The sequence below is a fragment of the Musca vetustissima genome, unplaced genomic scaffold, assembly GCF_032173495.1.
Source record: "Musca vetustissima isolate MV318-11 ecotype Yass unplaced genomic scaffold, APGP_CSIRO_Mvet_v1 utg3607, whole genome shotgun sequence".
Taxonomy (NCBI): domain Eukaryota; kingdom Metazoa; phylum Arthropoda; class Insecta; order Diptera; family Muscidae; genus Musca; species Musca vetustissima.
Window position 1 is genome coordinate 83,733 of NW_026875955.1, and position 14,633 is coordinate 98,365.

The 14,633-nt window shown below is 34.4% G+C and overlaps 1 protein-coding gene across 1 annotated transcript in view; it reads right to left on the reverse strand.

Annotated features, from left to right (window-relative positions):
- LOC133338491 (neural cell adhesion molecule 2) overlaps positions 1 to 14,633 on the reverse strand; it is a gene marked incomplete at its 5' end in the record, with an annotated part of 112,518 nt that overhangs the window by 39,125 nt on the left and 58,760 nt on the right. The window contains one exon of the mRNA XM_061546659.1: positions 14,220 to 14,379. Within this exon, the coding sequence (XP_061402643.1) occupies positions 14,220 to 14,379 (160 nt within the window). The remainder of the gene's footprint in view (positions 1 to 14,219; positions 14,380 to 14,633) is intronic.

A 14,633-nucleotide genomic window follows, 5' to 3' on the forward strand; every position in this document is an offset into this window, starting at 1 on the left:
CCATGCCAAAATATTGATTGATGTAAAATAAATTTTTCTGAGAATCCGAAATGCTTACTTATAGCCATATCGCTTGTAAATGAGACCAAAACCACTAAAATCCTAAAATTCAGCGGGACTTTTTCATGAAAATTATATCAAATTTCGGATATAAATGATAATAAAATTTTTTTGCCCACATAGAATTTGAAATACCACATTGCAAGCACTTCGGTGGATAACTGAGTGCAGAACCAAGCAATATTTCGGATTGGAAAACTAAACGTAAAAATATATTTTTTGGGAAATTTATTTTTCACTTCCTAAGAACCCGAAAAGTCCTTTGACTGATTCTTCCATTAAAAATAGTTTCTTACTATCGAAAATGGGACAGTATTGTGATAAAGGGGCTGCACCAAAACAATATATATATATATATATATATATTCTATTTTCAATATCAACCAGCGATTTAAACTGACTGTCGCATATGGCTTTCTAACGCCTCAACAGCACTTCTAGGGATAGAAAGAATTCGCTATACGACTGTTGACCCATTAATTCCACATTTCGATCGGTCAAAAAAAAAAAAACTCTGGAGTGAGAGCTGTGTGTGAGAGCTCACATTCAAAAGATGCCACACGTTCTGTATTGTCATGTTCGATTTTCGAATATCTCACCTCAGGACCTCAGGCACAAAATTTTTACTTTACTTGACTCTGGACCATCATACGTTGCTCAGTGGAAACTGTCGCCGTATATCCATGATTAGCCATATGGTTTGAGAGCACGTCTTCTTTGGTTCGAATGTCGAATTTCACCGATGACTTGTGGCAAACAAATTATATTGTACCATTCATAATTGACACCTTCGTACATTGCTTAAGCGGGACAGGCGTATTACCGATCACTATTACCGTAGAAAGAGATGGTTATTTTCTTCGAAAAGCAACGAATAATTTCCGATGGATTTGGCCTTTGATGCTTTGATGTTTTGTATTTGTCTAATAGATCCATGATGCTTCAATTGGCTTGAACCGAAATGAGAAAGTTTCAATTGTCATGATCGCCTTCTCCCAAGATTTCATGTACGGTGTACCACTCATACGTTTCTTAAGCGCAGTAGCCACCGCAAGACCAGATTTGCCGAAAATACGGTGGGCATTTGCTTCGAAGAGATTTTTCCGCGAACAACTTTTATTGCATTGGGTTCTTTCATACCATATACCGAAAATTCTACACCTGTGCCAACTTATAAATATCTTTCGAACTTTTACAACAATTTTGTCCACCCTTTTTGAGTGATTGTAAAATGGAATAGGATCCAACGAGAACAAACAATTTTTAAGGCCAGATTGTATGCAGTATTTTATGTATGCTGTTGGAAGAAAGGTACAAGAATATCTTTAATTCAGGGTAGGACACATGAGATTTGGCTTCAGTGTTCATAGCCACAGACGTCGGTTTGGGACTTCCTTCTTGATCTTCGTCTTTGAGCAGAGGACTTTTTTTTTTGATAAATTGATTTTTCAAGTCACTGGGAAAAACACAACACATGGTTGTACGTCAAACCGTACTGAGGACGTTAGTGCTAAGGCAAACGTTAAACTTGTCGACTACATAATATATGTCGACTACATAATATATTGACTACATTGTATTTTCTAAGACTATTATAGGTCTTTATGGGACTTTAATCGGAATACTATCCCCCTCATTAGGTTACCTTTCCAGGTAAAGTCTCCAAACCTGGATAAACCTTCTTTAGTTCTCCTTTTCCAATATTTTTTGTTTTCATTGTGTTATCAATTATTTAACGTATTTAAAGTGACCTGTTTATATTCACCGATAATATTCAATAATAGTACAATTAACACTAACCCAATTTATTATTAAATCACAAATTGCATTAATTTAAATTGATACACCATAATAATAACAATAATTACATAATCCTTTATTTCTCAACAATTAACTAAATCTGCATTAAAATTTTAGATTTTTATTTCAAAAAGAAAAATTATATAAAAATTTAATCCAATTTCGAAATTCACAGCAATACATATAAAGAAGAAACCCCCCCAAGAGAAAATTAAATGAGGAGGAGGAGGAGAAGAAGGAGAGGTATAAATCTCAATACAACACCAGCATAAATTTATGCAACCTCTTTTTGTGCCATTTTGTAGACTTTTCATTAAAAATAAATGAAATGCACAAGCAACAGCAGCAGCAGAGTCAGAGTCAGACCAAACCAAGATTCATTCAAAACCAACAACAACACCAAAATGATATAGAAGAAAGTAGGAACGAAAACAAATCTTAGAAACATAATAATCCGGCTACCTATTACTAACAGTTATGCAGAAGTTTTGCCTCAGAAATCGAAATACAAACAGAAAAAAAAACGAAGAAAAGGAAACAGGAAAATAAAATGCCGTTACTTGCTACTTCATAGTCAAGTAGTGAAAATAAAATATTAATAGCCAAACATTGCTAAAGAAGAGCAACCAACACAAGCCAACGAATAAAATAGCTATGACACAACAAAAACAACAGCAAGAAACGGGTAAAAAAGACAATAACAACGAGATGGACGAGAAATCCGAATAAATAATCTAATGAATATTTTTCAAACGACTTAAGTTGCCAGAGACAAGAGACACAAAACAAAAAGGAGATGTTAAGAAGAAGAAAATGAAAACAACACTGAAAAGAGCCACTTGAAGAATGTCTGGATATTCCACTTTGGATTCCCCACTTTTTTGCCGCTGCTACAGAAACGGGCTATTTTTTCTATTTTCTTGTTGTCGTTGTTGTTGCTGTATTTTTTATTATATTTTCTTGGCGTTCCATAGTTGTAGACTGCAGCAGCAATACAATATACACTAGAACAACAGCGGATTAACAAATGTGCCACACCAAAAATAAAATTTGCAAGGAAAACACAACATCAGCAGCAACAAACTACTACAAGTATTTCTTTATTTATATTTAAAACGAACGAAAGTAAAGCACAAGAATACTATCCCAGCAGCCATACAATAAGGATGCACATTCTGCAAAAAAAAACCAGTAAGGAAAGTAGTAAAGTCGGACGGGGCCGACTCTAGGATACCCTTCACCACTATGGGTACATTAAACAGGACTATTAACATGAAATTGGATGAAATAAAATATGTGATATTTATCTAAATGTGAATCTACCTAGATTTGTCCATAAAGTGTGTAAATCGACTTCAAACAAATATAAATAGGTCATCCGGTTGACTATGTCTGTACTTCTAGAAAACGCAACTACGTAATTCTATGCTCAATTTTGTACGTTGTGCAAAATTTGATGTCAATCTGACTAACATGAGGAGTATGATGCCCAATTTGCTTGATATCGGGCGAAAAAATATATGTAAGCTATATCCACATATTAAGCGATTTCAAACAAACTTGTCACAGGTTAGGTTATACTAACTTTAGAACGTTTTGTTCCTATTGGTTCCTTGGTGCGTCAATTACATAAAATCAATCTATAATAAAATGGAGCTATATCTAAATCTGGACCGATTTTCACGAAACAAGGCAGACATCACTCTAGGCTCAATTCAGTACGTTATGCCAAATTTCGTGCAAATCGAAAGATATATAGCGACTTTGGTGAACCATTTACATGAAATCGGACGAAACTATATGTGGGAGCTATATAGAAATATGGACCGATTTTATCGAAACTTGGCAGACATCACTCTAGGCTCAATTCAGTACGTTGTGCAAAATTTCGGGCAAATCGAAAGATATATATGGATGTTGGTGCACAATTTACATGAAATCGGACGAAACTATATATGGGAGCTATATCTAAATCTGGACTGATTTTCACGAAACTTGGCAGACATAACTCTAGGCTCAATTCAGTACGTTATGCCAAATTTCGTGCAAATCGAAAGATATATATGGATTTTGGTCACAATTTACATGAAATCGGACGAAACTATATATGGTAGCTATATCTAAATCTTGACCGATTTTCACGGAGCTTGGCAGACATCATTCTAGACCTAAATGATTAGGCTGTACCAAATTTCGTGCTAATCGAAAGATATATAGGGACTTTGGGGCCCCATTTACATTAAATCGGACGAAACTATATATGTGAGCTATATCTAAATCGGGACCGATTTTCATGAAACTTGGCAGACATCATTCTAGGCCCAATTAAGTACGTTATGCCAAATTTCGTGCAAATCGAAGTATATATAGGGACTTTGGGGCACCATTTACATGAAATCGGACGAAACTATATATGGGAGCTATATCTAAATCTGGACCGATTTTCTTGAAACTGGGCAGACACCATTCTAGACTCAATTCAGTACGTTATGCCAAATTTCGTGCAAATCGAAAGATACATAGAGACTTTGGGGCACCATTTACATGAAATCGGACGAAACTATATATGGGAGCTATATCTAAATCTGGACCGATTTTCACGAAACTTGGCAGACATCACTCTAGGCTTAATTCAGTACGTTATGCCAAATTTCGTGCAAATCAAAAGATATATAGGGACTTTGGGGCACCATTTACATGAAATCGGACGAAACTATATATGGGAGCTATATCTAAATCTGGACCGATTTTCACGAAACTTGGCAGACATCATTCTAGACCTAAATGATTAGGCTGTACTAAATTTCGTGCAAATCGAAAGTTATATAGGGACTGTTTACATTAAATCGGTTAAATATATATATGGGAGCTATATCTAAATCTGAACCGATTTTTCCCAATTTCAATAGGGTTCGTCCTTGGGCCAAATAAGTGACCTATGCCAAATTTCATCCAATCCAATGTTTACAATTTAACATGGACAGACGGACGGACGGACAGACGGACATGCGTAAATCGACTCAGAAAGTGATTCTATGCATATTCTCAAAAGGAACCATGGGTCTATCTCGATTATTTTTGCCTGTTACAAACATATGCACAAAGACATAATACACTGTACCACAGTGTGGTGAAGGGTATAAAAATCCAGGAACTACTGCATAGACCCGGCCAGGCCACAGCAGACCAGAAATGAACAGCAGCCATCATATAATTGAGAATACTCTTAACAGTGAGAGCTCAGAACAAGCAAATGATCCTCCATCTTCCGAAGTGGAAAACACGAAAAAAAATTAAATATGCAAAAAATCCAACAGATTATATTCAAGATGACTAAACGTTGAAGGTTTTGTTTCTTTGTTTTGTTATTACTTTATTTTTTCTTATATTGTGTTTTCTTTTCTTTATTTTTTTTTTTTATTTTGGCAAATTGTAGTGTCATTGACGTTGGGATTTTTCTTGGATTTCCATATAATAAATGGAATTCATTTATTATTCCAAACCAAAACAACAACAAACATTTTATATTTTATTTAAATGAATGATTTTTGAGGAAATAATATCGGTACAAAAATTGTATTAAACTGAGTATTGTAATTTTTCTTGGCAGATCTTTAAGAAGAAAGGCCAATGCAGGACATTTCTTAAGGTCTTAGGAGGAAATGGTATACATTTAAAAGAGGATTTTCAAATAATTAAAAACAAATAATTACTTAAATAACTGTTATCCATAATTTCCCTATACCTTTGTACGTCATGGAATTTGTAATTGTAGACACTGTTCCCATACATAACGTGACGGATGTTGAGAATTGGGTTTGATTACGTGTAAAATGTTCGACAATTTAAGACCTTGTAGTTATAGGTATTAGAATGAAAATGTTCAGGAAAATTTCCAGGTTTTTGTGGGTCACTTCTTAACCGCTTTTTCATTTCCACTTTCAAATGGATTTATAGTGACCGCAGAGAGTTCACAGTCCGCATATGTGGAGAGCAATTGTTCTGTACAAGGGTCGATTGAAAGTGTATACAGATCACAGGTTCTTTATATTACTAATTTTTCCTGCAGTTATTTGGGGTTCACTTCTTAACCGCCTTTTCTTTATTATACATGCATTTTCAATTGGATTTATAAATAACTTCCCTTTTCAATTGGATTTATAGTGACCAATGGGTCCAGAGAGTCCAATTAGTCTGTATAGAGGTCGATAGAAAGTGTATATAGACCAGAGGTATGAATAGAAACCAAAAGAGTTTATAAAGACCAATCGATCGGATTATTGAAAACAGGAGTTTATATAACCGAAGTTGTCTGTATAGAGACCACAGGTGTTTATAAATACCAATTCTAAGTGAACAGATCGATTGGAAGTGCATAGCTACCACAAGTCTGCTCAGAAGCCATAGATATGTATAAAGACCAATTAGTCTGTATATAGAAAACAGGACCCTATAAATACTAATTGAATATTTTAATATGGGGTACAAAGATGCTCCCATCTTTACTAATAACTGACGTGACATTTATAAAGCGTATATACACCAAGAACTCTCTGTGCTGTTGCTTGAATTTGCTCTCAGCATTGCCACCTGTGAAGAGATACCAAAAAAGTTGTCATAAAGTCTTCTTTTTTGGATTTAAAGAAAATTCGGTAAAAGAATTACCATTTGATGAATTCAATCGAATACACTATTCGACTCAAATGACATTTGAAAAATGTCGACCCTTTGTGAGAAAGGTAACAGAAGGAGTGGACCGATGGGTGCAATTCGATGTTATTTTTGTTAGTTTTCATTAAGTCTCTATTCGCTTGATATTGGATTTACAAATGTTCAAAATTTGTGGAGTAGAGTAGTACCAGAAGGTGTAGTACCAGAAGGTGTATACCGAATGAACCATCTTCCGACGCGTTGCATGTTTGCAAAGTAGTACATCAAAATCTATGTTCGGGAAGTACGCAAAACGGCTCATCGATATTATCCATTTCGAATTTAATTTAAGAAATATTACAATGTGCAGTCTTTGGACTAAATCGTGGTTTGGTGATTTGGACTAATCATGTTCACCAGCCAGCCTGTCAGAGGGACGAATATTTCAAAATCGCCTCTAAATTGTCTGAAATTGATTGTTCAAAGAAATATAGGGTCCCACGATGAGGTAATTTTTTTGTTGTACCATTAGCTTTATGGCTGCAAATATACGGGTAATGTGATATGGCGTCCACTCCTAAACGATCATTTCTTTAGGGGTATTTGTTACCAGAATACAAAACTGAATCATTATAGAAAATAGTTCGTAGGGAAATGTGCTAACCATTGAGAATTTCATCCAACTAGCTTGAAAAACTATTTCATAATAAGGAAATTTAGGTATTCCCTTATATAGGGCCCACGAGGTGCGGTGCTTCTATCGAAATTTATAAGATTTTCATAGGAGAATAATCATACACAAATGCGTATGAGGTCGTATGACAAAAAAGCAATTGACGGTGACTGTCTTCAAAGACAAGAAAAATCCACCGAAAGATGTTTCTGCAGGAGTTACTTCGATGAAATTGCCATGCGAAGGCACAATAACAAGGAATGACGAGCGCTCTCACACCTCGACTTAAACCAGCTCCCTTGTGACTGGCATAAAAACTGAATTGATGGGTCATCCACAATAAGCCCCACCTTGACAGCCTTTGACTCATTATACCCTTAACGACACTGTGGTACAGGGTATTATGTCTTTGTGCATATGTTTGTAACAGACAAAAATAATCGATAAACCCATGGTTCCTTTTGAGAATATACATATAATCACTTTCTGACAAAATTTGGCATGTTAAATTGTAAACGTACTGAATTAAGTGTGGAATGATGTGTGCAAAGTTTCGTGAAAATACGTTCAGATTTAGATATAGCTCCCATATATAGTTTTCCCCGATTTTAGGTAAATAGTCCACTGAAGTCCCTACATGTCACTCGATTTGCACGAAATTTGGCACAGCGTAATGAATAAGGACTAGAATGGTGTGTGTTAAGTTTCGTGAATATCGGTTCAGATTTAGATATAGCTCTCATATATATCTTCGTCGGATTTAAGGTAAATTGTGTACTAAAGTCCCTATATATATTTCGATTTACACGAAATTTGGCATAACGTACAGAATTAAGTATAGAATGTTGTGTGCAAAGTTTCGTGAAAATCGGTTCAGATTTAGATATAGCTCTCATATATATATATATATATATACATATATTTTCAACCGGTTATAGGTGATTGGACCCTATATATCTTGTCATTTGCGCGAAATTTGGCATAGCGTCTACAATAAAGTATGCTAAGTTTCATGAAAATCGGTTCAGATTTAGATAAAGCTCCCATATATATTTTCGCTCGATTTTAGATAAATGGTGCACCAAAGTCCCTGGATATATTTTCATATGCACGAATTTTGGCATAGCGTACTGAGTTAGGTCTAAAATGATCTGTGCAAAGTTTCTTGAAAATCGGTTCTGATTGAGATGTAGCTCCAATATATATGTTTGTCCGATTTTATGTAACTGGTGCACCTAGATATCATTCGATTTGCACAAAATTTGGCAAAGCGTACTGAATTAAGTCTAGAATGATGTTGGTAAGCTTCGTGAAAAGATCCATAGCTAGGCCGATTGACACAACGTACTGAAGTAATATAAATTTGTCTCTGGCAAGTTTCCCTGAAATCGGTTCAGGTATAGATATATAACAAACACGCGACGTCTGTTAGGATACATATGTAGAATATACGCAAAATGGTGAAGGGTATAAAAAACAAAAAAATAAAACACTGTGTCATGATGAAATACACATTTTCATTATTAGACATTAAATCTGATCAAAATAGGTTCATGTGCTGACATAGACCCCATTTTAGACAGTTTTTAGCTTTCAGGCGTATTATTCAACAGAAGTACCTGTAATTTGACATTGCTGGGTATCTGAAGTGTATAGACATCTCTACAGTTATAGTCCCAGGATATTGTTGGTTAAGAAACATATATGGGGAATTTTTCAATATTTCTTTGTATGTATATGTAGCCCATTTAAGTTTCATTTCTGGGTCAAATAACAAAAACTCTCAACCCATGCGGACATTTTAAATATGTGGATGGTTCTACTCGCATTTTGAGGCAATCTGAGAGTTAAAACCCTTCAGCTTAGCGATTTATTAAGGAATATATTTTTTTTTCAATATTGAATTATATATTTTTAATATCATTAGTATGCGTATGATTTATATTTAAGACACACACCAAATGAATCATACGCCACAAATTACTGACAATTTACATTTACTTTAATACTCATTCATTATAACGAGTATTGGAGAATTTGTTTTTATAGAAAAGGAAACATATTAATGAAATATTCTTTAAAAAATGCACGCATTTAAAATTCTCCCAACTACAAGCCTATGGAAGAAAATTTTTAAAGATCCATGCCACTTATAGACCTTTGAAAAAACTACGCCTTTTCTGGGCCTGCGAACAATATTTAAAAAATCAACGCGCTTTCTAGGCCTGTAAAAAATAAAAAAATCAAGCGTTTTTTTACGCTGTGATAATTTGTTTTAAAAAAATAATTTTAAAAAATCGACGCCGTTTCAAGCCTTTAAAAAATATTTAGTATGCGTATGATTTATATTTAAGACACACACCAAATGAATCATACGCCACAAATTACTGACAATTTACATTTACTTTAATACTCATTCATTATTCAAAAAATCTTAAACATTAAAATAAACAAAAAAAGACTATACCGCATTTCATAATATTTACTTATTTCCCAGAAATCTGACAATTAAAAAATTAAATATTTTTCTTTGTGTTATTTAATCTTCCCTACGCTTGTAATGCGAGCTAACAACAACCAATCTCTATAATTACTAAAAATAAAGAATATCGAAAAACACAAAAAGAATGTCATTACATGTTCTTTACTTCTATTTTTGTCGCATTTTTGTTTGTTTAACAATGCCATATTTATAAAATAGTTTAGAACAGCAGTAAATGTTCGAAAAAAGACAAAGAAAATTAATTACACACAGCATTGCAATTGCAAGCATACAAGGAAGAAAACACCTGAACACAGCAATTTTTTTACTTTTATTTTTTTCTATTTTTTAAGAAAAAATTAAAACAATGTTGAATCAATGTTTGTTTGGTTCCGGCCACACAATAAACAATGAATGAATGAACGACCCCGATTGGTTAGTTGTAAAGAACTTTGCAATAAGTAAGCCAGAACAAATTGCTACATTTTCTTGGTGTTAATAAAACAAAAGGGGCGATCTGTGGAAAAAATCATTGTTAATGCACTATTGTGTTAGCTAGCAAGATTTCGTGTCATTTCGTTTTGGTTTGTAGTTTATTTTTAGTGTGTGTGTGTATGTGAGTACGTGTTATGTGCAATGGCAGGAAGTTTTTGTTTTCACTCGATTCCCGTTGTTACAAAAGGTAATGTGAACCCTAACTTTAGCTTAGCTTAGTTAAGTGAAAAATCTAATCAAGAACGTATAGAAAACGAACAACGAACCAAACTCAATTTGTATTTTTCTGAGCTTCTCTTACTTTTGATTTTATGTTTTTTCTAAGGGAAATTGCTATTGGAACTGATTGGATATTTTCTTTCTTATAAAAAAAAGTATATAAGAAAAAATGCTTTGCGAGTCTATTTTGCAATAGGGGCGTATGATTGTTGAACATAGTTTATATAAATGATTGGCGCCATGACAAAGGGCGAATTACTAGTAATTCTAATTATACTGGACCTGCACGTTTATCCGTATACATTTTAGCCCTAATAATTAATATCACACTGCAGATCGGTTTCATTGTGATATATTTTCAAATATTTGCAGTATATTTTGAACACCGGTGACGTATGATTATTATTTCCCCTCCAACAAAAATAAATCATACGCCATGGGAAACAGTATCATAACAAACAATACTATCTGATAACCCATTTTTATACCTTCTTTCTAGATCTATCATTACAATTATTTTCCCCTCAGTGTTTTTACAAAAGAAACAAAATCACACATACACACAACAACAAAACCCCAACATCATTTTACAACAATTGAAAGCAATTTATTGGCTGTTTGTGAAACTTCAATCTTTGTCGGGTAAATCGATTACCATGACTGGCGGGAAAATTTATATGTATAGAGAAAACGCATCTATATAGCATTGGCAATGCATTGAAGTGTGAGAGTGTGAGGGAGAGGCTGGAGCGAAAAAAAAACACCAAGATAATACAATTGCTATATAATGTCATATAACATCGTTAAATAAATTGATATGTGTTCGGATCCGAACTGAACGAAAAAGTTTAATGACACTGCAACAAACGTTGAATGTTACCAAGTATTTCTAAGCCATTTGGGGAATTGCACTTTACTAATGACACTTAAATAAAAAAAGATTGTATTGTGGATGCTGGTAATGATAAAAAATGTGGTTTATTAGAAAATAGATGTGGGAGGTCCTAAGGGAAATTGATGGTGATTTAAAAAGGAGATTTGTATTTCATACCAAATATTTTATAACGTGTATTGGAGAATTTTTCATAGAAAAGGAAACATATTAATGAAATATTCTTAAATAAATGCACGCATTTAAAATTCTCGCACCTACAAGCCTCTGGAAGAAAAATTGTAAAGGCGTAGCTTTTACGCCCTTTCTGGGCCTGCGAAAAAGATTTAAAAATTCAACGCGCTTTCCAGGCCTGTGAAAAATAAAAAAATCAAGCGTTTCAATTTAAAAAAATGGACACCGTTTTTAGGCCTGTAAAAATATTTTTAAACCAGTAAGGAATGTAGTAAAGTCGGACGGGGCCGACTATATGATACCCTTCGCCACTTTGGGTATATACAACAGATGGAATCCTAACAGATGTCGCATTTTTGAAGGACCATTAAACATGGAATTAAACATGCCATTCAGCAACCTATACTAAATTTTGGTCAGATATAGAGTTGCTTCTTATATTGGTATACAATTATGAAAATAAATTTAAAGCAAATTATTGAAATTTAAACTGATTTCATCGAAACTTGTCACAGTTAGGTTACGCTTATTTCAGCATGTTTTTTGCATTCGGCCACAAGTTGAGTTCTTCATTTACTTAAAAAACCAAATTTGGTGCACAACGAAGGATGTATAGGGATTTTGGTACATCATTTATCTTAAATCCGACGAAAATATATATGGGAACTATATCTAAATCTGAACCGATTTTCACCAAATTTAAGACACATCTTTCCAGACTTAATTCAGTACGCTATGCCAAATTTCGTGCAAATCGAAAGATATTTAGGGACTTTGGGGCACCATTTACATTAAATCGGACGTAAATATATATGGGAGCTATATCTAAATCTGGACCGATTTTCACGAAACTTAGCAGGTATCATTCTAGGCTCAATTAAGTGCGCTGTGCCAAATTTCGTGCAAATCTAAAGATATATAGGGACTTTGGTGCACCAGTGCACATTAAATCGAACGAAAATGTATATGGGAGCTCTATCTAAATTTGAACCGATTTTTCCCAATTTCAATAGGGTTCGTTCTTGGGTCAAGTAAATGAGCTGTGCAAAATTTCATTCAATTCGGATTATAAATTCGACCTGTACTTTGTTTACAATTTAACACCAACAGACGGACGGACGAACATGCATATATCGACTCAGAAAGTGATTCTATGCATATTCTCCAAAGGAACTATCTTGTTTCCATTTGCCTGTTACAAACATATGCTCAAAGACATAATACCCTGTACCTGTGTGGTGAAGGGTATAAAAATCCAGGCCTCTTAAAGCCTCTAAAAATATTCTTACAAAACCTTCGATTTTTTATTATGCTTGACAGAAATATTTTTAAAACCCGTGAGCGGAGCAGTATAATCGGACGGGGTCGACCATATAATACCCTACACAACTTCCACGAAAATCTAACTTTGCGTTATTTACACCCTCTTCAAACCTGACTAAAAGTCAACATATTTTACTAATACTCAGTAGACGAGGGCTGTACTTGTCCAGATTCTCTTTACCGTGGGTTCTGTTGTGATGTTGGGCTTTCAATTGTGGCCTATAGATCGACTCAAAAAAAAAAAACAAAATGTTAAGTTTTCGGTCCACTTCATCCCAAAATTATTATCTGATCGTCACCGAAAGTTTTAGGCTTTGTCCTTGACCATAACTGGAATATCATGGAAAGCGATCAGCGCTATATTTCCGCCCTCTAGTGTGGTTTTGGGTTACTAAATAATGTCTGAATACTTAAGCACCTGTAAATATTTAAGTGTAGCTCCCACATCTGAGTACATACGGCCATATAATTGGTATCAATTTAAAGGTCAACCACTCCTCTGGAACCTACTATCCCCTTCTCCATGCAAAAATTCGCGGTGTTTGAGCCATAATTGCGGCCTCTGGAACGACCAGAAAATCCGACAAAAATAAAGGTTTTGGTCCATTTCATCCCCTAAATATTAATCGATCTTTTCCAGAAACAATAGGGGTCTTCATTGGCCAGAACCCATTCTACATGCAAAATTTCGTGAAGATTGGTCCATAACTGTGGTCTGTATCGTGTTTACAAATTATAATGGGCAGACGGACGGACGGACACACATGTCTAGATAGACTCAGCTAGTCGAGATATGACGATCGGTATACTTAAAGGTAGGTCTAGGTCCAATATTTCGCGGCGTTACAAACTTTTGGAGCTGCACAAAGCTATAATACCCTGACAACATAGTTGTGTAGGGTATAAAAATCCACTCCTCTTCCAAACCTCAGAAAATTGTTTTGAAAGTCTGCTCCTAAAAAAATAGTTTTTAAAAATCAAACCTGGGTTTCCTTAAAAATTTGAGTTACTAAAGTGTTATCAAATTTTACATTTGAATTTAAATATAATACATATTTCCAATTATGAAACATTTCTTTCCCATAATCTCTTATTCAAAAAAAGTTATCCACAAAGAAATTGACAAAATAATTCTTAATAACCTAAATAAAATAAACCAATTCGTATATATATTCAGATCAAAAGAAATCCATAATTGTAATCTATAACACTCACGCACACTTACACGCGCGCAGACATCAGATACAAAAGTAATCATTTTCATCTTTTTTTCTGATACGACACGAATGAAAATAACAGATGGAAGAAAAGCAACAAAGCAACGATGTAGAAAAAAATAACAAAATCTAAAATGGATTCCATAAATCTGACTGACTGCATGTCGTCGTCGTAGCCGTCGACAGCGTCATCATCATGAACATTGTTATTGTATTTCATTTCTTTGTACTTACAGCGTATACGTAATGTCACCGGATTACTGGTGCCTTTGCCTTCAGAATTCACAGCCAGACAAGTGTAATCACCGGCAGATGCACGCGAAACGCTTTGCAGGACAAGTGATTGATCTGATAGGATAACGCCAGCTGATACATTGTGATGTAATTCTTTGCCCTGTTAATGGAAAGAAAAAAAGAGATAAAGAAAGAATGAGAAAAAATCGCATGAGAGAAACACATTGTTGAGTATATACGTTAATAATAAAAAACCAAACAACTCTGGAGCACACACACACACACACACCAACACACTGAAACGCATAAGCAGATATAAGAAATCATTGTTTAAATATTTGCTAGAAAGATGAAAATAGTGTTGGGAATACGAACAACGTCATGTCAATAGGGATCCGGAAAAGGGTAAAATAC